Source organism: Colius striatus, chromosome 4 (genome assembly GCF_028858725.1).
Source record: "Colius striatus isolate bColStr4 chromosome 4, bColStr4.1.hap1, whole genome shotgun sequence".
Taxonomy (NCBI): Eukaryota; Metazoa; Chordata; class Aves; order Coliiformes; family Coliidae; genus Colius; species Colius striatus.
In genome coordinates, this window is record NC_084762.1 from 28,676,517 (window position 1) to 28,699,611 (window position 23,095).

Below are 23,095 nucleotides of genomic sequence, written 5' to 3' on the forward strand. Positions count from 1 at the left end.
AGAGGCGCCAGATTGGCCCAGTCGGGCCAGAGGTGGGTCTGAACCCAAGAACCGGGGGAGAGTCCAAAAACTCTTTACCGGGTCTTCACTGCAACCCGCTTCCCCTGTTACCAAGCAAAAGCTGCTCCTTGCTAAACCATGACACAGTCAAACAGTCACTCATTTTTTAAAGTCATCCTCTCAGTATATTACTTTGAAAATGTGGGAGGATATTTGGCTGAGGAAGGAAAATTATTAATTCTTAAACTTTTATTTTATCGTTAGTGTTGCTATTTAATTAAAAACAGAGAACAGCATTTAATACTCTCTATCCACTGCCCAAAAAAAGAAATAGGCTCTATCAATTTCAGACTGCATTGAAACAAGTATCTTTATTGCTATTGCACTTTTATGCTAGTGTTCCTGTCTTATTTGAATAAAACTACATATTTAAAGGAATGAAAAAAAAAAGTGGCACATGCATAACATTGGCAAATAAAAGAATAACTTTCATTGTGCTTTTCTCTTGGTTTAATAACATCTGCTGTTTTAACTTTATTGAATGAACATGAACTAAAGACATTTGTCAGTATATACAGAATAATAGAGTTCCTCCTGTTTCACTGTGGTATTTAGTATATAGGCTGTCAGCACTATGAAATTATACTGTTTATGGGAACTAACAGGAGAAAGAAAATATAATACGATCAACCAAATTAAAATTAAAATGTAATATGCATCAGGACATGCTTTCGTTGCTCATTGAAAATGTAAAATTAACTTTTAGTTTAATTTACATACTATTACTTTTGGAATGTGTAACTGACTTCATTGATCTAATAATATACCAAGTATCTGATAAAATTACTTTCAGAAGTAGCGTTTTTTTATAAGAGTATCAAAAGCCATTCAATGTGTCGACATTAGTAATGGAAAATTATTCAGCAAGAGTATCGGTTCATAAGTTGTAATATTACTATGCTAATATTCTTGAAGATTAATTTTACATGAGGAACTCTCTGGGAACCACACAGGCTAGTCTGTCCTGATGAAGAAGGCCCCAGCTCAGCTCTCTGTTCACCTTCTGTGCTACAATTTGCCTCTTAATAAAGCATTCACTATCTCTACATGTCTACCTAGGCTCTTCATAAAACTTCATGAATGGACATGCTCATAGAGCCTCAGAAATGCCAGAGGGACATTCAGTTTAACGAAACATTTCTATCTCTTCAATGAAAAAAGATAAAGATAGTTTAATTTGGAGTATTTTAAAATTTGTGTTTAAGACCAGGTGAGAACACTTGACTATACACAGGCTGACTGCCTGCATAACACACAAGGCAAAAAGAAACTACTAGGATTAATCTTTTGGAGCCAAAATATCTGCTTTGAACAAAAGGACACTTTCCTAAAAGGTGAGTTCACCTGACTTTGAAGAAATTTAAAGATGATTCAAGAGAGACACTCTCTTGAATGGACTGGTGGCACATGAAGAGTAATCTTTCTCCTCCTTCACATCCCACTCATAAACCCATGCCTGATCACTCAGATCTTATGTGGTTAAATAATTCCTACCAGGTATTATGTCATCAGCTCTTTTAATCCCTGAAATTATTTTTGGTCCTACACATTCCTGAACTTTGACTGGAAATCACTTCCAAAAACAACCAATTTAACCACATTCCATGTGGTTGCTCCATGTCCACTTTAACTTTTTGCCAGCCAGTGATTCTACCATAGTCATCAAAACAAGCAGACCTGCATGGTGACTGAACAGATTATTTCCTGGCACTTCAAAATTCCTCACTCCAGCTGCTTACAAGGCTGCTAGTTATGTTGCCAAAAGTTTCACAATGAAGAATGAAATGTGTGGTTACAAGACAGCAACTGTAGAGAGCCATGAATTTTGAGTTGCAAATATAATTTCAAATCAGTGGGATTATATGCACAATATTACTTGGAAAGCAGATCTAACCAATGCCCTGGGGAGATAGTATATATCTTGAGTACAGCAATATTAAAAAAATCATTATGAAAAAGATTATATGAAAACAAGTTGAAGGCAAAATAAAGCATTATCTGTCAAAAGACAAATATGAGATATTTATATACACCAAAACAAAAGCAAGAGAACAACCAAGTGACAAAATGGGGAGGAGAGGGCTCTTCAGAGGTTATAGACATGTGATATCATTTGGACATAGTGCAGTTTTAACAGGTAGCATCACATTAAGTACCTCAGGTTATCTTAGTCATCTAAGTCAGATGCCCTTTAGAGGCAGCTCCATTTTTCCACTGACTGCATAATAACTTAGCTTCCCCTAGGGATGCTCTTAAATTAAAGGTCAAAAGTGCCTGAAATCTCATGATGATACTGGGCCTAATATGCACACACACTGTACAGACAGATTCTGGTTCTGCAAAACCATGAATGAAGGGCATTAAAAGAAAAAAAAAAGGAAAATAAATCTTACTAATATGGCTTAAGATTCACTTTTGCTGGATATTTTCTGGATTAAACATTCACTGAATATTGTGACCTGTACCTTCAGTTCCTGTTTGTCATCAATGTAGACAAAAGCTATTTTCTGAGTAACAACATGCCCCTCATCAAAACACTTCTGATCTGCTAGACAAGGTAATGTTTTGTTTCCCTTGCTTAGGGACCAGAAGCAATTCAACAGACGACAAATAATGCTTGATGGACAAGGCCATAGATGGACAAAGCCTGAATAGTTACTATGTGGTTGAAGGAGACACTGTTGCTCAGCAAAATTTGACTTAATTGCTACAGGCTGGGTAAAGTAACACAGCAGTCAGCCTGCAGGCATGGGTCATGTTCAGCTTCCCACTGCCAGTCCGCCAAGTTCATCAATTAGAGTAGTCACAGCTCAAAGTGACTGCCAAATGATGATTTGCACTGGACTGGAAGTAAGCTGGATAATTGTATTGATATTTTAAGGGCCACTACAAGTTACTAAGTTCTGTGGGAAACTGGTGTTTAATTCATGTATTTTCATATTTGACTTGACAGACTGATTACAAAAAGCAAAGCATGAAATGTGCAATTACATTTATCTGCAATAAATTCCCATTATTTTTCTCCACATGATATTGGCTTGCATTATTTGCTCTCATTGCATTATTACCTACAGTAGATAGAACATTAAAACGGTTTACAGTCAACACCATACACCTTCTTTGCTTGCTGTGCCCCTCACCAGAGGGGCACAACTCCACAAAAGCTCTTTACGTGATGAGGGTTATTCCAGCAAGCAGTGGCACTATTCTCTGTACAAAAGCCCCTATTTGCAGCTTATAGCTTACAGCTTGCTAGCACTGAGGTCTATGTGAGCACAAAAGAAAGAAAGCATTTCATATTATTACAAAGTCACATACAACGCTATGAAATGTATCTTTCACAGCAACAGAAAAAATAAATTAAATTACATGCCATCAGAATTTATCACTTGCCAGCTCCTGTGCTAAATGAGACCATAGTAGAGGGATCAGTCAGCACACAAATAGACCTTCGTCTATTTGGCCTACTTGTAAGACACAGCTTTATTCACTCACTTCTTGCTCACTGGGATGTGATTAAATACTGACTGCAGTCAGTGATGTTATTTCCATAGGCACCTTTAACAGGTTGTGTGAGACCAAATGAAGCCTTACTTGTGGGCATGAATCAGAGCTACATGAATCAGCTACATGTGAATAACATAGTGCAGCCGACCATCTCATCATCCCTGGATGAAATATAAATCACAAGTGATTCAAATTTATGTAAGTCTTCAAACTGTAACTCACCAAAACCAAAACTACCTTTCACACCTCCCCACTGAAGATACTACCATCTTTCAGTCCCTTTTTGCTTTTTCTTCTTTCTCTGTGATGCAATTGATCAAATGAAAGAAGAGTTGAAAGAAAATATCTTCCCCATTTTATTACTGGAAAATGCTTTTGCTGCTTTTGCAGAAATTTTGACAGAAATTTTTGTGTAGGAAAGAGAAAACCAGAACTTCCACTGGAGGTGAAAACATGATGTTAAAAGGCAATACTTAGGGAATCTTAATAGTAATTGTTTATAATAGCGGTCATTAGCTCAACATTCTAGCAGCTTTCTCCTGCTCTACTTTTCATTCTTCTCCTAGTGCAGCTACAGGCTTACAAAAACATGCCAAGATAACGTTTGAAACTGACTCTTCAAGTCAGTTCTATTTCTTGCTCTGTGACCTGAATTAATTGGATTCATGTAAAATCTAGGACAAATTAGTGACTCTAAGTATTCCCTGTAAAATATATCAAATGAAACGTGCAGTGATATACAGAAGGTCTTTGAAATTATTTGATGGTTTTCATAAGAAGACGAATTAAGTTCAAAATAATGGAAAAAAACCCCAAAAAGGAACTCTTTTCTTCTCCCTTTCCCTTGAAACTCATTTTGTTATACAAAAATATTCAAATCCCTATGAACTTCTGGGAGCCAGAGCCATGGGCTCAATATACAACCATAGCAATAATTAAACACCCACATAAGAACTGGCATATGCAATGAACACTGACTGACAGCAAAAATCAGTTATCCTACATGTTGAGGTCCTACAAAAGTTGTTTGGCAAATGCAACGGTACCTCCCTCTGCTGGCTTTTTCAGGCAAAAAGAAGAGGTTGCTACTGCAAATGAGCAATATTCTCCAGTAGAAGTTCATGACACGAGGTTTCTCACAGACGATTACAGCCCTTGATTTATTTATAACATCCAAAAATCAGTCCATGGCCAGCAATAGATACTGAGGATCAATTTCAGGGATGTAAGAATATGAGAAACATGTTTTGTTTCAGCATAAATTTGGAGTCTCTTTCAGAGACTAACAAATAAAATCAAATAACTATGTTACCAAGAGGAAGTGTACATAAATTCAGACTCTGAAATGAAGAGAGTAAGGACTGTTGGCCAGAACCTCACTGTCATAAAACAAGAGATCTGAGAAGATTCTCCTGGCCCACAACAGGCAGCCCTTTGCTACAACAGGTAACTACACTCATCAACCACGCTACTTACATCTGAAAAATAGGTAGGATGTTAGTCCACCTTGCTTAATCCAGAAGAGTGCTTCAGAATTGCATGCTCCTAGAAATCACACCTTAATCTCTAGACTATGTTTTTTTGCAGTCAGTGAATTCTCATATCTCCCATGTCAGCATTGTTTTGCTTTAATACCTATATTCACCCACTCAGCTTCAACAGGTATTTCTCCCTTGCTGAGCTAGTAGTGTCTCTCCACCTGCTGTGCCTAAAGATGCCATTTTCCTTTATTTCTAATGTATGATCAATCTGACAACCCATTCTAGTCCCTCTTCCAGCTGGAAGGCCTTTCTCTGGGAGTGACACGGGATCGAGAGCATGACGTAGAAGAGCAGAATGCACACTCTGAAAGATGTTTTCAGAATTCTGGGAAGCTAATTTTCCCTAACTTTACTGGAAAAATACTTCCTTGGATCAATACATCCACATCTGTTGGCATACACTCCCAACTGTTAGTCCCTACCTGGTTTACACTCCTAATTGTTCTAGTAGTCAGAAAAAAACCAGCATCATTAGACCAGTAAGAGGTTTCCACATATAATGTTTGACCAAGATCTCCTGTATCACCTTGTCACCAGCAAGCAGCCGCCAATGTAAACAGAAACCATAAACAGAAGGCAGCAACAACTTTTCAGTGTGCTTTAGATCTACAGTGTGAAAAAACATTAAGGATAGGAGTTTCAGCAATGCTTGTCAGTAATACCATTTATGGTGGGAATTTCATTTTAATAAGACACAGGAATACTCATATTTTATTAGGGAGATGGGAAGCATGCATGAAAAACTAGGTATAAGCTTTCCTAGTGCATCGGTGTTGGGTTAATCTAAATATTTTCCATTATAAAATCTTTTGGGACCAATTCCTCAAAGAGCAAGACAGTATAACTTTAATTTGAGCCAAGTTGCTACTTCAAGTGAAAGTATTCAACTATAATCACACGAATCTAAACGATAAGACTATGTTCAAATGCTTCATCCTTACTAAAGTTCACAGACTGCATTAGATATACAGACATGAACAATACAACTCATAGTTAAAGAGCTGGGTTAAGTTAAACAGCTCATCTGCACAGAAGCTTAAGTGACCTTTGAAGCAAGTGAAATTTTCCTTTCTGCTGGGCCACTCTTATTGCTATCTTTTCATACGGCATCTATAGGATATCTTCAGTCTCTGGGGTAGGTATGCAGTCTCTTGAAGTCCAAGTATCAATTAAAACAGTGCATTTTTAATAATTCATTGACAAAAGAAGTATGAATAACAGAGGCCACAGCAATGGAATCTCAAAATGACAAACACCAGCTTACTAAAGTAAGTTACATCAAACAAAGAACTGCTCCAGAAGTGTATTCAAGGCATCCAGGTGATTGAGAGTTTCTTCCAAGCACACTTTTATTTACAAATGTGCCTGTCTATGCTATACTGAGATGAGTATATGAATAGATGAGTATATGAATATATATATATAAGTATCCCCTTCAGATGATAATTACTGTATTCATGTTGCTGCTTGTGGCAGAACATAAGGAAAAGCAGATGTGATGCTGGAGACTCTTACAGCTTTTTACACCTTTTCTATCACTTCTCTAACTGTATATTTTGATATTTTTGGCAAAGTGATAACCTAGAAATCATCACATCTGCTTTCAGTCTCATTTAATCCAAATTAACATCTGCAGAACAGCATCAACACTCAGTAAAAACAATACCAACATTTGGTAACACTCAGGTGTTTTGCAAGGGCTTGTTTTGTTCAGGAAAGAAATCTTACCTTAAGTGCCCCTTCCCTTTCCTCCAGACAACATAGATCAAAACAAAGACATCTAAAATATCTACATTAACCATATTTACCAGTGGATATCTTTGAAGAGAGTTAGGCACACTTCTAATCCAAGCATGGAGACTCCACAACGAGCCACCAATGTGCCCTCGTGGCCAAGAAAGCCAATGGCATCCTGGGATGCATCAAGAAGAGTGTGGTCAGCAGGTCAACAGAGGTTCTGTTCCCTCTCTACTCTGCCCTGGTGAGGCCTCATCTGGAGTACTGTGTCCAGTTCTGGGCTCCTCAGCTCAAGAGGGACAGGGAACTTCTGGAGACAGTTCAGCACAGGGCCAAAATGATCAGGGAACTGGAACATCTTTATGAGGAAAAGCTGTGGAAACTGGGGCTGTTTAATCTAGAGGAGTCTGAGGGGGCATCTCATTAATATTTATAAGTATATAAATGGTGGATGTCAGGACACAGGTATTCCTTTTCTCTATTGTATCTAGCAACAGGACAAGGGGTAATGGGATGAAGCTGGAACACAAAAAGTTCCATTTAAACATAAGAAAAAACTATTTTACTGTGAGAGTGAGAAAGCCCTGGCACAGGCTGCCCAGGGAGGGTGTGGAGTCTCCTTCCTTGAAGGTCTTCAAGACTCATCTGGATGCATTCCTATGCGACCTGATCTAGGTTGACCTGCTTCAGCAGGGTGATTGGACCAGATGATCTCTAAAGGTCCCTTCCGACCCTACCATTCTATGATTCTATGATATTTTGAACATATTTGCATTCACTAGAGAATTCCAGCACAGAAGACCAAGTTCTAATGCTGTTCAGCTCAATGCAAGCCCATTCAGTAAACTACTCTTCTTCTTTGCAACTTTATCAGGATGCTCTATGTTTAAATAAAAGTAGGATTTGGGGCACCTGTGAAGTTAATTCAGGATATGCTAGTACTGAGAGTATAAAAATGTCAGAGCATCGTGAACTCAGTAAAAGACTGACACTAGTGAGACATATATATAGAATTTCACGTTTGGTAAATTTCTAATGGATACTTTTGCCTACAAAAATATGTTTTGCAGTTGCTTTTTTTTTTTAACAGACCCAGAAATAAAGCAAATACAACTTTATCCCAATTTTATAACCATACACCTAAAGAATATTTTGTTATGCTTCACTAAATCATAATTCTTCTCAATTAAGGGTTTCTTTCGGTACTAATGACATTAGAAATGAAAGAGAATTATAATTTCACCATAAATTATTCAAAGTACTAAATACAAACAGCCTCATTAACACTAAACTAGCTTTGAGAATGAATAAAAGATTATACAGGGAAAAACAAATATTCCATGGTTTCCCTAATCTCTGAACTCTGATCTTAAAACCACAACTCTGTCACACCAGATATTGTTTTTTGCCTCACAGTAGCTGAGAAAGCACTACATCCTTAAAAATCAAGGTCTTCTCCCATAGTACGTATAGTCTTAACATATTTGAACAAGACAAGACCAGACACAACATCCATACAACACATTTTACTCAGTTTATGACACCAGATACTCAAAAATACTACCTAGATAAAACCACAGATAGCATATTTTGCCTCCAGAACTGTCTACAGGATTGGATCCTGATTATGAGTACCAATATTCTCTCTGGAGTCTCTGTAACTAGCATAACCACACTGAAGTGCTGGAGTTGTTGGAGTTCAGTAATTGCCCTAAAGCCTGGTCCTTCTTCATAGACCATTTCTACCAATGCTGTTGAAAACAGAGATTGCTGAACATACCTATGCCTTACATGGGCAAAGGATCTCAGGTGGCAAGTAGAGAGTTATGCAAGCTAAGAAGCTCAAGAATTAATTCTTTAACATGAAGTGAGGACGGAGAGGAATCTTAAGTGAGCCGAACACTATTTATGACAATGAATGAACAAATTAATAACAAATTGTATTATTATAAATAGAAAAGTTACAGTAATTTGCTAATATTACAGAACTAATTTTTGCGCTTTTAATTTTCAAATATTTCCTCAGACTTGCTAGTCTAAAACTCTAACTAGAAGTAACATAACAGAATACTATTGAGTTTCTGTAATGAGCTCTTATTAAATCCTGAAAATTTCTACTTTTTAGTAAATTGTGCTTATGAATATTATGGCTGTGCTTGCAGGCATAATATTAACGTATTCCCCAAAAGCAAGGATGTTTAAGGCAACAACAGTATGCTTCTTACCACTTGCATTTCAAAGCTACTTCTTTGTCATTAAGATTAAATTCATTCTTAATTCCTGTTTATTTTGCAACAAAACTGCACAAACATTTTTTACATATCAAACCCCCCTTCTAAAGTAGTTAGTAAAAATTGGTAATGGAGCACAGAAAGGCCAAGGGATGGGTCAGAGGTTTGGAAAATGTAAGGGACAAGACTATAACTTTAAGCAAAGAAAGCATAAAATAAAAAATTGAAATAAAAGCTTAAATTTTAAAACTAGTATGTCAGGGTGCCCTCATTTGTGTCCTTATTTACAGTAACCTCAAAAATGACTTGATTTTCACATCCATTGTCAATCAGTCTCATCACCTTTTAAATGAGAGTATCCAACAATTAAGGAGGAAAATAATCTTGGTCAAAATATTCTGACACAACAGTAACTCAAAGAGTGCATTGAACACAGTGCATACAGTTGGTTCTATAGGTTTTATTCCACATTCATTTACTCCTAAAAATTATCTATAAATTTATGCCATAAAAAACCTGAATAAGAATGACCCCGTTATGCCATGTAGCCACCACCACAATGAAAGTAATGGTTTCCAAACAGTCAACCACGAAGGAACCCAGGCAGTTAGCGGCACAGAACATCACACAGGTTTCATGTGAGATTTGAAGAAGTCTGTTTCCCAATGGATAGCAAGTATTCCTTAATATTTTGTATGAGCACCAAGTATCTGGTACCTTGCCTCCACAAGTCAGGATAAAGTGATAAAGTGAACCTCATGTTATCAGTTACTGCACAGTGTACACAGATTTTTATTTTTTTACTATTTTTTTTCTATGAGCAAAAACTACAGGCCGCCCTTCTCCAAATTCTGCTGATAGAGGGATACATAAAAGGCATTAAGTGTAAATGTTTCACCATGCTCTTTTCCCTCTCTACTCCCCTTCCAACTCAAAACACTTTTTTTCCCTCATGATAAGAAAGATGAGTGTTAGCCACATTGAGTTCTTACCATAGTGAGACTAAAATTCCTGGATTTATATCTATATGTCCCTTTGTTTATATTTATTTGTGTTTCTATTCTTATACACATGCATTGTAATGACCATTCCGTGGAAAAAAAAAGAAGAAAGGAATGAGGAGAAATGGGAAAGGATGAAGAACAGACTCTTCCTTATATAAATTTTTTCGTTAGTGCTTCATTTTTTCTAATGTTATGTTCCAGTCTACAAGCTGGGAACCCCAACCAATATACATTCAGACACTATACACATTAAACTGCAGTTTTCTTCTGAGTCATTCCATGAAGAATACATAGTTCAATGAAGCAGATCCAATGCATGCAACACTGATCATAACTCATTTACATGAGTTACATTTGCAGTGAAGTTTCTCTTCTGGATTCAGCTATTTCTGTTCAACTACAGTGAAACGCAACTTACAGCCAAGAAGAAAAAAAAAAGTATAATGACTGGAAAGACCACAAGTCATGTAGCTAGCATAAAAACTAATGTCTTGTCCTAAAGGGAAAAAAAAAAGACAACTCCTTTCTGTGCCCCATTCCTCATATCTGGAAACTCTTTATATTCTAAATATCAATTTTACTCATTTGAGAAATTGTCAAGGTATTTCAATATAAACCTTATAAAAATTGAGATAATTTTTAACAATACATTAACTTCTACAAGCAAAAAAGTTTAGGAGGCATTTGAAGAGGTGGGGAAAGGCAAAAGCAGGTTTTCCCCCTAACTTACTATTACCCACTTACCCACTTATTATAAATGGTTTTACATCTAACACTTAAATATAAACAACTGAAGATTACTGTATATTAACTTCTATTTGATTAGTTTAGCTCATAATCACATTTCTACCACTAGAATGGTAGGAAACAGAAGCAGAAGTGAATGATATTAGAGACTGGATGTACCCACAAGGTATCTAGCCTTCAGATTTCAAGATTTGATCAGACACTTTTGGAAACATGACAGCTGTCATGAGACTGTTTGATACTATTTCCTCCACTTCAGTAGCACTGTAGTTTATCCAGCAAGTGCTGCAGTGTAATCCTCATGACACTTTACAAGTATACCTATCCTTCTCTGCACTTGCAGAAATGGACGAAAAACTGATTAAAGTTCTGATGGTAACAGCTATTTAATCTCTCAAGAGCTGTCACGCTTAGTGATGCAAAGCTCAGAGATCGACCAAGTGCCTCCAAACAAGCATTACACACTGTGAACTCTGCAACAGTCCACAGATCCAAAGGAACAAAAGTTTATTTTTTTTTTTCTTAATGGGTAGCTTCAGCTCCCATCAGCTAAAAAGCTGGATTTGCCTTTCACTGGAGCTAATCAAAATATAAATATTGCAAAGAAAGCAGGTGTTTTTAGATTTGACATTTGGAGGGGAAGGAGGGGAAGATTTCTCCCAAGCCTTGAAAAATACCAGATGGAAACTCAGTTTAAAAGTTATCAATGTAACTCACTAGGATTTATACTTTTTCATCATTCATGAAGTACTAAACATCATATCATCACGGGATTCTAAGGATAACCAAGAGGATGGGTTGTAAGAGTCAGAAATAGACGTTTTCGCTGCTTAGAGAACATTCCACTGGACTAGAACCACCCTTCAGACAAGTTGTTACTGAAAAATGGAGCATGGAGGGAGAGTTGGTTTTTATACAGCCTACATCCCAAGGTTCCTATAGTGCCACAGGAAGGCTTTGCTTTCTGTCTCCAAATCTCTCCTGGCGGGTAAGAAGAAATCTGGGCCACGGTAGTGCTCACTAGAAGACAGTGCTGGTTCAACAGTCCTGCAGTGCAGTGACGCTTTCTGTGTTCTGCAGATGAGCTTCACCGAGCCTGAACATAATAGCAGCTCCTAATAAAATCATCATTTCCTTCCTCACTCTCAGAAGTCTGGTTTCTTTCCAAGCATCAGTTTACAATCAAAGATCACTTTAAATTGTATTTTCCAAGTAAATCCCCCTAAGCTTCTAGGGAAATAGAAGACAGAAAGTTTAAAACCAAACTTGACAATGAACTATGAAAGCTACTATTGAAATAGCTCTTTGTGACACGAAAATAAATATTAAAGAAGCTTACTTTTTGTCCCAGATATCTGTCCTCTTTCCCCTTCATCATAACCCACTTCTTCCATCAGCTTAGTGTTTTACAGACACTGGAGAGGCTTTAAAGAATGCAGGTGACGTGAGAACCGCTTGTCATAATCAACCTTTCTCAAGGAAAATATTTCACAGTATTTACTTAGGATTAAAAAAGAGTGTTTCCCAAGGAACAGATGTCCTTTATGTTGGAGTTACAATTGCAGTGTTTTGTTCATAGGAAAACCTCTTCAATGCATAGTAAACCCTTCAATATTGATAGGTGTAAGTACATCAACAGCTGCAATTCTAATTAATGAGAAGATATATTTCCACCTAAATCCAAAATTAGAGCCTTTACTCTGGGTTAACTCTGCAGAAGAAAAACAAATTAATAATTTTCTGTTTGTCAAAAAAGTTAATCTGTTACTCTGGAACTGACCCTGAAGGCCAAAAGGCACATACATCTGCTATTGCGATGACTTTTTAGTCAAAATCTACTTTAGAAAGTTTCACCTAAATGTCAATTTGACCTACATCAAAGAAGAACAGAGGAAGGAAGGTTCTTAGAAAGACTCCAGCTTTGCAAATGAAGATGACTTTTGTGGATATTTAGTGTCAGAGCGTTTTTGCCTTACAACAGACACAGTTTTACTCTGTTCCTTCTCTATTTCTGCGCTTGGTGTGTTTGGAGAGATACTAAGACATTTCACTGATCGAATATTAACTATACAGCTAACAGCCCTCAAAACAGAAGGCTTAATTTCATTACCAGAAAAAAACGCCCAAAACTGGTAGGGACATGCACCTCAGTCAAACAGTAAATAGTTGTAAATAATAGAATGGAAAGGAGCTTGTGAGTCTTGCTCACAGGATTACTCTGTCCCAGGAAACAGGAAAGTCAGCTGTGGTGTAGTTCAGATGTGTCATTCTATTTCCTTATTCTATCTTCAAAGTACACCTTTGCAGCTATCCCTTAAAGGTTATTTTTTGCATTTTAATGCCTCTTGCATGTAATTGCATTTTCATTTACCCAAAACATATCTTACAGGGTTTTTAGTTTCTTTATTATGGAATGCAACTCTTCCAATTCACTTCTAATGAGTTCAAATTTTCCTTCACTTATACTAGTAGCAAATTATCTCCTTTTTTGGAAGGGCAGCTGGCCACCCTGTGTTTGAATTACTAGGCTGTCTCAGCAGCACAGCACTGTACCTGTTGCTAAACATCTATGTTGAGGTGATTGGAGGAGGATTATTATAATTTTTCTACACTTCATGACCACCTTTCATGATCCATTACTTCTCAGACATTCTCATTCCTAAGAAAATGCATTTAAAAGATGTTACTCATTAATCAAATGTTTTGTTTGTGAACACAAACTCAATGGTAGGTAAACAATGGAATGCAATAATCTATGTATAGTTTTGTCTGAACATCCATTTGGTCAGCTTCATAGCAACACAATACTAGAGTTTATGTGCAGGGGGGAAGTAGCATGTATGCAGCTGCCAAAGGCTCCTTTTTCCTGCAGTCTTTAATTTTACTCCATTCAGTCCATCAGGTAGGGAGCTCTTGCTAGTTAACTACTTCTATTTAACTGCTTTTATCCAGTCTGATGAGAAGGCAATACTCGTTATCAAATGGTCCATCACAACTGAGATCAGACATTCCTCTCACTGGCCTATGCACTCCTAAATTGATTAAATCTGTAACAAATATTTTCCTAGCATGCAATGAATTAAAGATGATGACAGATTTTTTTTAAAAGTTGCATATTGCCAGAGCAGCTGAGTAACATTTTGTTTTGGGACAATTCTATTTGTTTACATGAAAAGAAATTATAGGCAAATCTACAGATAATAAAAATGTGACTCCCAGTTCCTTAGTAAGTTACACTCCATAAGTTACTTGGAAAACGAATGGCACAGTAGATGAACTGTGTACTTTACTCAACAGCAATACAAAGTCCTTTTTTTTAAAGAAAGGCAACATACATTTGTACCCATTACTGATGCCATCAGTTCCAAATTACTGAATTATAATAACTTTAATGCACTTTGTGGCATGAACATAAACGTGGAAAAAGCTGGGCTTTAATTTTTTCCTCGGGGAGAAAGCACAGGACAAGCTTTCTGATGACTGTGTAACTTCACCTGATCTGTTCATAAGTTTGCAAAGGAGTATAAACAGTGATAGCTGGTGTTTAATTGGGCATTTATGAAATCAATTCACATAACATTAATTTAATTAATGAATATTTGTTAAGATTATCTTCCTGTCATCTTTCCAAATTTTAATTTAGGACACTACTCTGCATATTGCTAGAAGAAGTAAGCTTGTGTAATCGTCCTTCCTCAGCTGACTATGTCACCAAAGATCACATCTCTTTTAAGAAAATTGTGACAAAAGTCCTGTCCAGTCATGTACTTAGCTTTCTTTTAAAAGCATTTTAGATCCTGTTGCTCCAAGGACTAATCTGAATGAGAACACAGTCATATCTTCTTTGCTTCTCTTGTAAAGGCCATATGCCCCTGGCTCCTATAAGAAAGGAGTGAGTCAGTACAATCCTGAAAGCAAGAGGAGGGGAAGAAAATAGCAGGGGGAGAAAGATTTCTCTCCCACAGGCCTGCCTTCCAATTTTACATTTGTATTTCACATACTGGAAGGAAACCAACAAAATATGTTCCTGCATGACACTGACAAGAGCCACCTGCCCCAGCTTGCACCCTCATCGGGTACCTCACAGCCCATCGCTTCTCTAACTAAGGCAGGACTGACAGGGAAGGGGCAAAGAACACCATGGCACAGGATCTATCCAAGCTGCCACAAATACTGCCAAAAGCATAACAACTTGCCTCATCAGTAAGTAAACTTATTAAGTCTGACTTTTTTACTGCTTTGTGGCCTGTCTTTATGCCTCCCTGCCCTACTATACCAGTTTCTCCATAACACTGACATCCCTTTCCCACACCTTCAGTTCTTGACAACACATTATCACCACAAAACACATCTCCTCCTAACAAAGGAGACAGGAACCAATCTGAGGTTCTCAATATGCAGACATGGTAACACTATCAGCATATAAACCTAGGAAGAAAACCATAGTTATACCAAGTCCAAGCTTACATATTCCTAAGAAGAAGTTAAAAAAACAAAACAAAACACACCATTTTAAAGTTTCTAAGTTCAGTGAAGCATCATTTAAAAAAAAAAAACCAACAAACAAACAACAAAACCACCAACAAAAAAACCCAGCAACCAAACAAAAAAACACCCCACCTTACTTCTACTTTACTATCACACAAAGGAAATCATCTGCATTGATGGCTTAGACCGAGACAATCTACTATAAAAAGACAGAGACATTCGAGAGCTCAGCATCCTACTTCCCAAGTATCATCTCCAAGTTAAGCATCCCACTAGCACCCTACTCTGCAAATATATTGTGCTGTCTACTCATTTATCAACCTCTCATATCAGTGCTTTTCATTATGCAGTACTTTACAGTATGGTCTTCCTGAATTCAATGACAGTCTTTTCATATCCAAGGGACGCCTCTGCAGCATTTCTCTGATACCAAGCATGCAATGAATCAAATTGATCAACAAAAACTGACCTCTTACATCTCTGACGGTCTTTTTGTCCTTAGACTGGGAGTACCCTTGAATTCTGGCAAGCAGCTCAGATATGGGAATTGCTACCTTAACATGTAACAGAAATCTGAAAGCTTCACATGCCAGGTTCTGATTTTGTAGAGGAAATTCTGCTATAAGTGCAGATCACATCTGCCTGAAAACTTACATATACTCTTTAATTAATAATCTTACATTTCATATGTAACAAAACCAAAACAAACCAAATCAGATATACATCATATGGAAATATACAGAAAGAGGCTGGGAAGAAATCAACACATATCTCACATACAGTAATATCATAACAGAGGAGAACAAACAAGAGAATCTAAGAGGAAGCAAAGGCAATTGAAGGAAGAAAGCACCACTGATGTCAGATTTTGTAGGAACAAGATTTTTAGGTATTGACAATTTTTAAGTAAGGGATTCAGAAGCATCTTGAGCTTTTCTAAATAAAACATCTGCCTGTTTCAACACTTCAATATGCTAATTAAAATCTTGTGCAGACATTAATTTTAGAGATAATGTATCTTTTAATTAAATTGCAATTTTTTTAAATGAGTGTCTGATACCCTGCAGCAGCTACAGAGCTCCATAAATTATCTTTCCAAATCTAAGAGGTTTTTTAATCTCTATACACGGATTTAAAAAAATATAATGCTTATATATGACTATTTCTTGTTGTAAAGAAACTAGTCCCAAGTGATTGACCATTTATTTCTAAAATATACCTGAAAATTCAGAGTTCATGTCAACAGGATAAGGTTTATAGGGTTTGCTATTTTGGTATTTTGCTCAACATTTCTGTATTCCACTCAGAATTTTAAATGTCCTGTACTATGTGACACAGTTGGTTACAGAGCCAGTGTCATGGTGCAATGAACATCTTTATGTGTATCATAACACCAAATCTGAAGTTAAAATTAATTTTATATATATATATATATATATATTACTCTGAGTAATACAATTCAAGAAAGAGAAGACGTTGCCTGTATCTTTCAGGGATTTTTTTCCCCCCTCTAACTAAACTTTAAAATAACTATAACTTTATTCAGTGCTGAAATATTACATTGACCCTATCATTGACTAATCTTTACCAAAAGCTATGTCTATCACAAAGAAAAAAGATCATCCAGCTGAAACATCAGTCCTGCACAGAGCAGACCACCTTCTGAACCCTGAAATGCAAGGTAATAAATTGTTTAACAGTACCTGTTACTTTTATGTCGGCAGAGGAAAATATCTGAAACTAATATACAGTTGCTGTTCCTGCATTTGGTACTAAATCTACTCAACGTTCCATGTACGCGTTTTCTTTGATATTGATTCTTAAGATAATAGCTTATTTAGATAACTACTGCTGGCTTGAAATCGACAGGAAGCATTAAGGCTTCACAGAGCATACATATTGTCTTTTACAAAACAACTGTTATGTAGCAGTGCAAATACACTTCCCATACCACAGTTGCTTTTTACAATACCTTCTCCATCTACTAAATGCATCTTCCCAGATGTTTTCTAGCATTTCAAATTGTCCAGCAGTAGCTTCCTCCAATAAATATCATTTACTCTGCTTTCTTTTCTCCATCAAACAAAATTTTAAAAGTGTTTCACAAAATAAAATCATGTTGTGACTGTGGGGGTACAGAGGACAGGAGTGGGTTTATGAGCCAGAGATCTCACAGCTGCTCAGGACAGCAAATAAACCTTGCATAGTGGTAGGAAGAGGATCTCTCAGCTTCAGACATCAAAATGAGAGCTTTAGAAGATTTCTTCTATGTTCAGGGTAAGCTAGAGACGAATTAACTGAGTGAGACTTATTCTCCAACACAATTAGAAGTTCTTCTACCTACACAGAATCTTCCAATGAGCCAACAAGAGCAGCTTCATCACATCTACACATTGCTTTTGCTGCCTTCGGGTACATGTGGGTGAAATCATTTCACATATCTAGGATATGCTGTCTCTCCCAGGAGTGTAGCTGCTTGGTTTAATTCTCGGCAGTAATGGGTGGGTGGGCTTCGGGGAACTAACAACTAAGTATTGCATCTGACCCTAAAACACCTCATGCTTTGCTTCTGGTTCAGTATAGACCTTAGGCAACAATGAATCAAACTTATCCCTCATTACCAAATTGTTTTTTAAATGGCGTGATGAGACCTGAATATTGCTAACTTGCTTAAAGAACAATACTGCTCCAAGAACCTAACTACAAAAGGTTTTGCTGAACACACACACAGACACTTAGGCTTCAAAAGGAAGAAAAAATTGAGCTTTAGAAAAAAAAGATTCATCAGGAAATCAGCAGAAAGTAACATACACACAAGCAGTACTAGAAAATAGCAAACAGATCAGACTGAATGGTCTTAAAAAACAAACTGAAACAATAAATCTCTGGAAATGTAAAAAAAAATACAATCAACAAAACAAACAAAAAAACCCCTCAAACCTGAATTATTTTACAATATAAAAATTATTCCATATAGACATGCTTTTAAAATTGAAAAAAAAAAATTACACAAATAAAACCACCTCAGATGCAAGGCTGGGAGAATTTCTGGTCTGACAAGGCAAGCAAAGTGGCATAGCAGTAAAGAAACTGAGGTCATGCCTACATTTGCAATCAACGGGTGAGCACATTCTTCAGGCTCACAGTACACTCATCTTCACATGTTTCATAAAACGTGAGCATCAGCTACCTATAAACAACATTACTCTGAGCTGACATATCAGAATGCATTTCCTGCTTCTGAAATTCAGCCAAAACACCAGATTATCCCGAATGTGACAAAAGAGGTTTTTCTTTCTCAGAGGACAGAGTTGACCTTTGCTAACTGAGCCCCTGAGGACTAACTGAAGTGCTTTTCCCATTCTCCTGCTTAGACGAAAAGTCTCGGTGCAAACAATTACCAGCAATATGAGTAAAAAGTCTTATTTTTGTGTAGCGTCAGAAGCAGTACCCAGCTATTCCTTAAGGTGACTAATAGAATAAGCCCTTGTACTTGTGACCATTTCATGGGACAGCATTTGAGTTTGAAAGAAATAAAAGCCAAATCCATTGCTCAAAGCCTAGTTTGCCTTTCCTCCAACCCCTACCATTCTATGATTCTGTGATTGTTAGTTGTATGTAATCACACACATATCACAAACGCTCATTCTACTAAGGTAACACAATTTGTCACGTGCCTGTTGTTGAAGTATGAGACAGTGACCTATTTGATGTAAATGCAACAGTGTAGTTAAAGACTCCCTTCAAACAGTCAGCAGCTCTTAGAGAATAGGTGATCACTAATACATGCTGGTTTTTACTTGGGGGACTGGTATCTGCCGCTTATCGCTGTTGGAAAGCTCCCACTGAAACAGACATAGCTATCTTACAGGAGAATACTGGCACACAACTGAAACCAGAAAGGCATCCTGGAATTAAACGCTCCATCACAAAACACATGTCAGCTTTTTCTTTTTTAAAACCTTGATACAACCTGAGGCTGATATTTTCTTTGCTATGATAAACATCACAGAAGCATATTCAGCCCCATTACTTAACAACAGAACCTATATACTCCTGCTGATTTCTTCATCCATTTCTAAAGAACAATTTAAAATCCTACACTGCAGATAAGGGTACACTGCTCACAAGATTAAAGTCAAGGTCACATTGCACGTACGCTGCTGCCTGTCCAACAGGGATCCGTTTCACAGAGTCCACATGTATTTTTAGAAGAGGCTGCTCTAGCCATCAGCTAACAGCCCTTGAATTACAAAAGTGAAGATAAACTTTGGCTTAAAAGGTAAAATTTAAGGCTTCTGTGCCAAACCAGACAGACTCCTGATGAAATAAAGTAGTTCCTTTCATCCCTTCACAAAACCTAAAGGGGAAACCCCCAACACAGTCAGTACTAACTTTCCTTCTGACAGAGCCAAGAGTGAAACTCCTGTAGATTTTGACAGAAACACAGGTAGACCACCTTTGAAAAATCCTGGGTTTATGGTATGTCTGGTAGCCAGTGTTTCCTACATGCATCTGCTATACCTTCTTCTCAATGGGCACTTGTGCATCTATTCATACTAGAGCTACAACAGAAACACTAGCACCAGGCAAGCAAAGGTTTAAAACACAGAAGAGGTTTCTGCCTTCCCCAGAGAACACCATTAGTGGATGTCATCAAATATCAGCAATCAGGAAGAAGTGAGTACATTGATATGCTGTAATGATTATTAAGATTATTATCAAATGCTGCTCATAAGAAGATGATACTTCAAAGCTGAGCATTAGGCTTAATTCATGGATGTCTAGACAAGGACTCCAAAAAGTCTGTTCACATAAAAAGTGAGCATCAAAATCTTAGTTTTTATCCAATTTAATGATGGAAAGATCTTTGAGGTATGCCCCAAATAAACAGAGCAAGACATTACTGTTAATGACCTAAAAAAAGGAGCTCATTATCTTTTGCCTAGTGGAACCAGTTAAGATTTACTCGAAAGCATTAAATTTATGCACTAGGGAGACACTCAGCAGAGACCAATCCCATGAACAGGTACAGCTTCCTTAGAAAACCTCTGTTTGTAAAACCAGGACTTATTCATAAGGATAACCTGAGGCCATCAAAGACGTAAAACTTCTACCTCATCCACCAACCTGCATGTTCTGGCAGGTCACTGGAAATGCTTAAGTAGATAAATGCCTGAAAGCTCCACTATTTTTTTTGTAAGTAATTTGCAGAAGATCCCTTTATTGCTGCCAATCTGTTGATCAGCCACCTTTCCTGAGCCCTATTTCTGCAAGGCAACAAAGACTTAGAGCTTTAAAAGGCATTTTATTATACCAATATCAGTGGGGGACCTTCAGCAAGTGGGGATGCAGGTACATGGCTAAATAAAAGGAGGCCATCAAGTACAAGCAAGGTTCCAACCCTTAAGACTCCGTGATTCTGTAGTTATCATCCACATTGCTTCGCTGTCAGACAACTCCTGCACTAGTGTAACTAGTCAGCTCTAAGACAGATACGTAAGGAAGACACTTTACACACTTGGCCTAGGAATCTGTCTCTTGACTAGTTTAATTTGGCTCTACTGGCATCACTTGAAGGCCTAAGTTCTTAACTAGTGAAGATACGCCCCTGTTTTTAAGACAAGAATCCCAGACATGACACCACTCCTATGTACAACGATCAGTTAAGGACACTGATCTTCCTCATGGAGGTGAGAAGCTTTCAAAACGAATGGACAAGGACTTATGAAATAAATAACACATTAAAATTCTGAGGGGGGAAACAAAGGGCAGAAGGAATTTGCTACCTAGGTCACCTTACCATAGACTATTAGATGATTTCAATTAGATAATATTATGACAGATTCTATTTTGTACCCTGTGCTTAGTTTTAATCTTTTTCCAGAAATATGCTAAATTACCTACCATCTGCACCTTATTTTAGTAGGTTGCATGATCAACGTGTAATTCAGGAACCAACATTAGCTAAAATATTTTCAAATGGAGGTGAACTCCTAATGATTTGCCTTTGCAGTGACCTCCATTTGGGACCCTGACTGATTCATCAGACATCATTCACTACCAGATGCACTTTATGGGGAACCTCATGAGAAATGAGCCTCATTCTCAGGAATTTTTTAAAAGTCATCTGCTTATGTGTCTAAACAACATTTGTGTTACAAAACACACACTTTTCAGAATCTTGGCCTGAATTTAGGACAAGCAATTTCTTGTTATTAAACTTTGACTGATGCAACTAGTGTGACTAATAACAAACTGTGAAATTAACTTACTGAGTCTCAAAGTTCCTCCAACTGCTGTTTGAAATTTTTTCCCACATCCCTCTAAAGGCAAAGCGTAACACTATACTTCACTAAATCTCACTAATACTTACAAGTATTTGAAAGAGGGATGTCAAGAGGATGGGATAACACTTTTTTCTGCAGTGTCTAGTGACAAGACAAGGGGTAATGGACAAAAGCTGGAACACAAAAAGTTCCACTTAAGGAAAAATTATTTTAATGTGAGGGTGAGGGAGCCCTGGCACAGGCTGCCCAAGGAAGTTGTCTATATGACCTGCAAAAGTAGTTTACAAAGACCTTTCCAACCACAAGCCTTTACTAGAGTGTTTTGCCACTTCCCCGCCCTCTATATCTCGCTTGGTATCTTGTTGCTGTAACTAAATACTGTTAGTGAACTCATGGCATCTCCGAAGCACTTGTGCCGAAGGCGAGTGAGATGGACTGGGAGAGGCAGCGAGGCCGCCTCCTAACCCCCGCGCGTCACTGTGATGTCTGCGGCGATGCGCGCTCGCTGCTTTTTCGCCACCTTCCATCGCCGCTCCCTCACACCCGAAACTTCCGGCCCAAAACCGAGGCGAGCCGAACTCGGCCTGCGCCTCCACCGCCCCCCGGGCCGCCCCCTGCGGCCTTGCCCGCCCCCCGCCCGCCTCTCTGGGCCGCACCCGGCCCGCGGTACCTCTGAGGCGGGGGAACTCGCGCTCCCGCAGGCCGTGCAGGGTGCCGCCGTACCCGTACTGGTACCCGGCGGGGCAGGCGGCCTGGAAGGCGCGGAAGGAGAGCAACTCTCCCTGCGTCGCTCCTGCCATGACGCGGACTGCAGGCGGGAAGCCGGGAGAGAAAGTCTGACAGAAATACCAGCGGGACTGTCTGCGGGCAGCGGAGCCTCCCCAGCGGCAGCGCTGCGGGCAGGCAGTACGGGCAGGTAGTGCGACTGGCCCGGCCCGGCACGGCCCCGCTGCGCCTCGCCCCTCCCGCCTCCCGCCCCCAGTCGTGCCCGCGGCCTGCACGCTTTGCCCGCCCTGCCCCGGGCTGAGCCAGTGATCGGGAACAAACAGGGAGGCGGCGTGCGCTATATACGCTGCCGGTATGAGCCATTAGCCAGATCCGGCCTGGGTGTCAGCAGCAGCCGGCTTTGGCAGGTGCACAGCTCTGCTCATCTGAACGCCCGAATGCACCGACCCCAGTACCCTCCAGGCGGCGACCAGTGGGCAGCAGAGACAGCTCCTGCCTACGTGCCTTGCCCGGACTTGGACACCACTGCAGGCAGATCCCCAGGGACAGGAGTAGAGCCAGTCCAGCACATGCTCAGAAACACAGGGGCATCGGGTTTGGGATCACGGTGACAAGTGTGCCTCTGCCACACTATGTGAAAGAGGATTGGCTTATGGAAATCTCTTCTTCCTTAGATCTTCAAATTCAACGCTCAACTTTTCGTCATTTCCTTTAGATAATTCCTCTTCTGCTCCTGCTAGTAGGTAGTGGAAGTCACTTTCTCA

General features: G+C 38.6%; 1 protein-coding gene across 1 annotated transcript in view; it reads right to left on the reverse strand.

Moving 5' to 3' along the window:
• The window catches only part of MOCOS (molybdenum cofactor sulfurase), a 222,387-nt gene extending 199,971 nt beyond the window's left edge, over positions 1-22,416 (reverse strand). Inside the window, exon 1 of the mRNA XM_061995353.1 lies at positions 22,276-22,416. Within this exon, the coding sequence (XP_061851337.1) occupies positions 22,276-22,405 (130 nt within the window). The 5' untranslated portion in view covers positions 22,406-22,416. The remainder of the gene's footprint in view (positions 1-22,275) is intronic.
• Between the last annotated feature and the right edge of the window lie 679 nt (positions 22,417-23,095).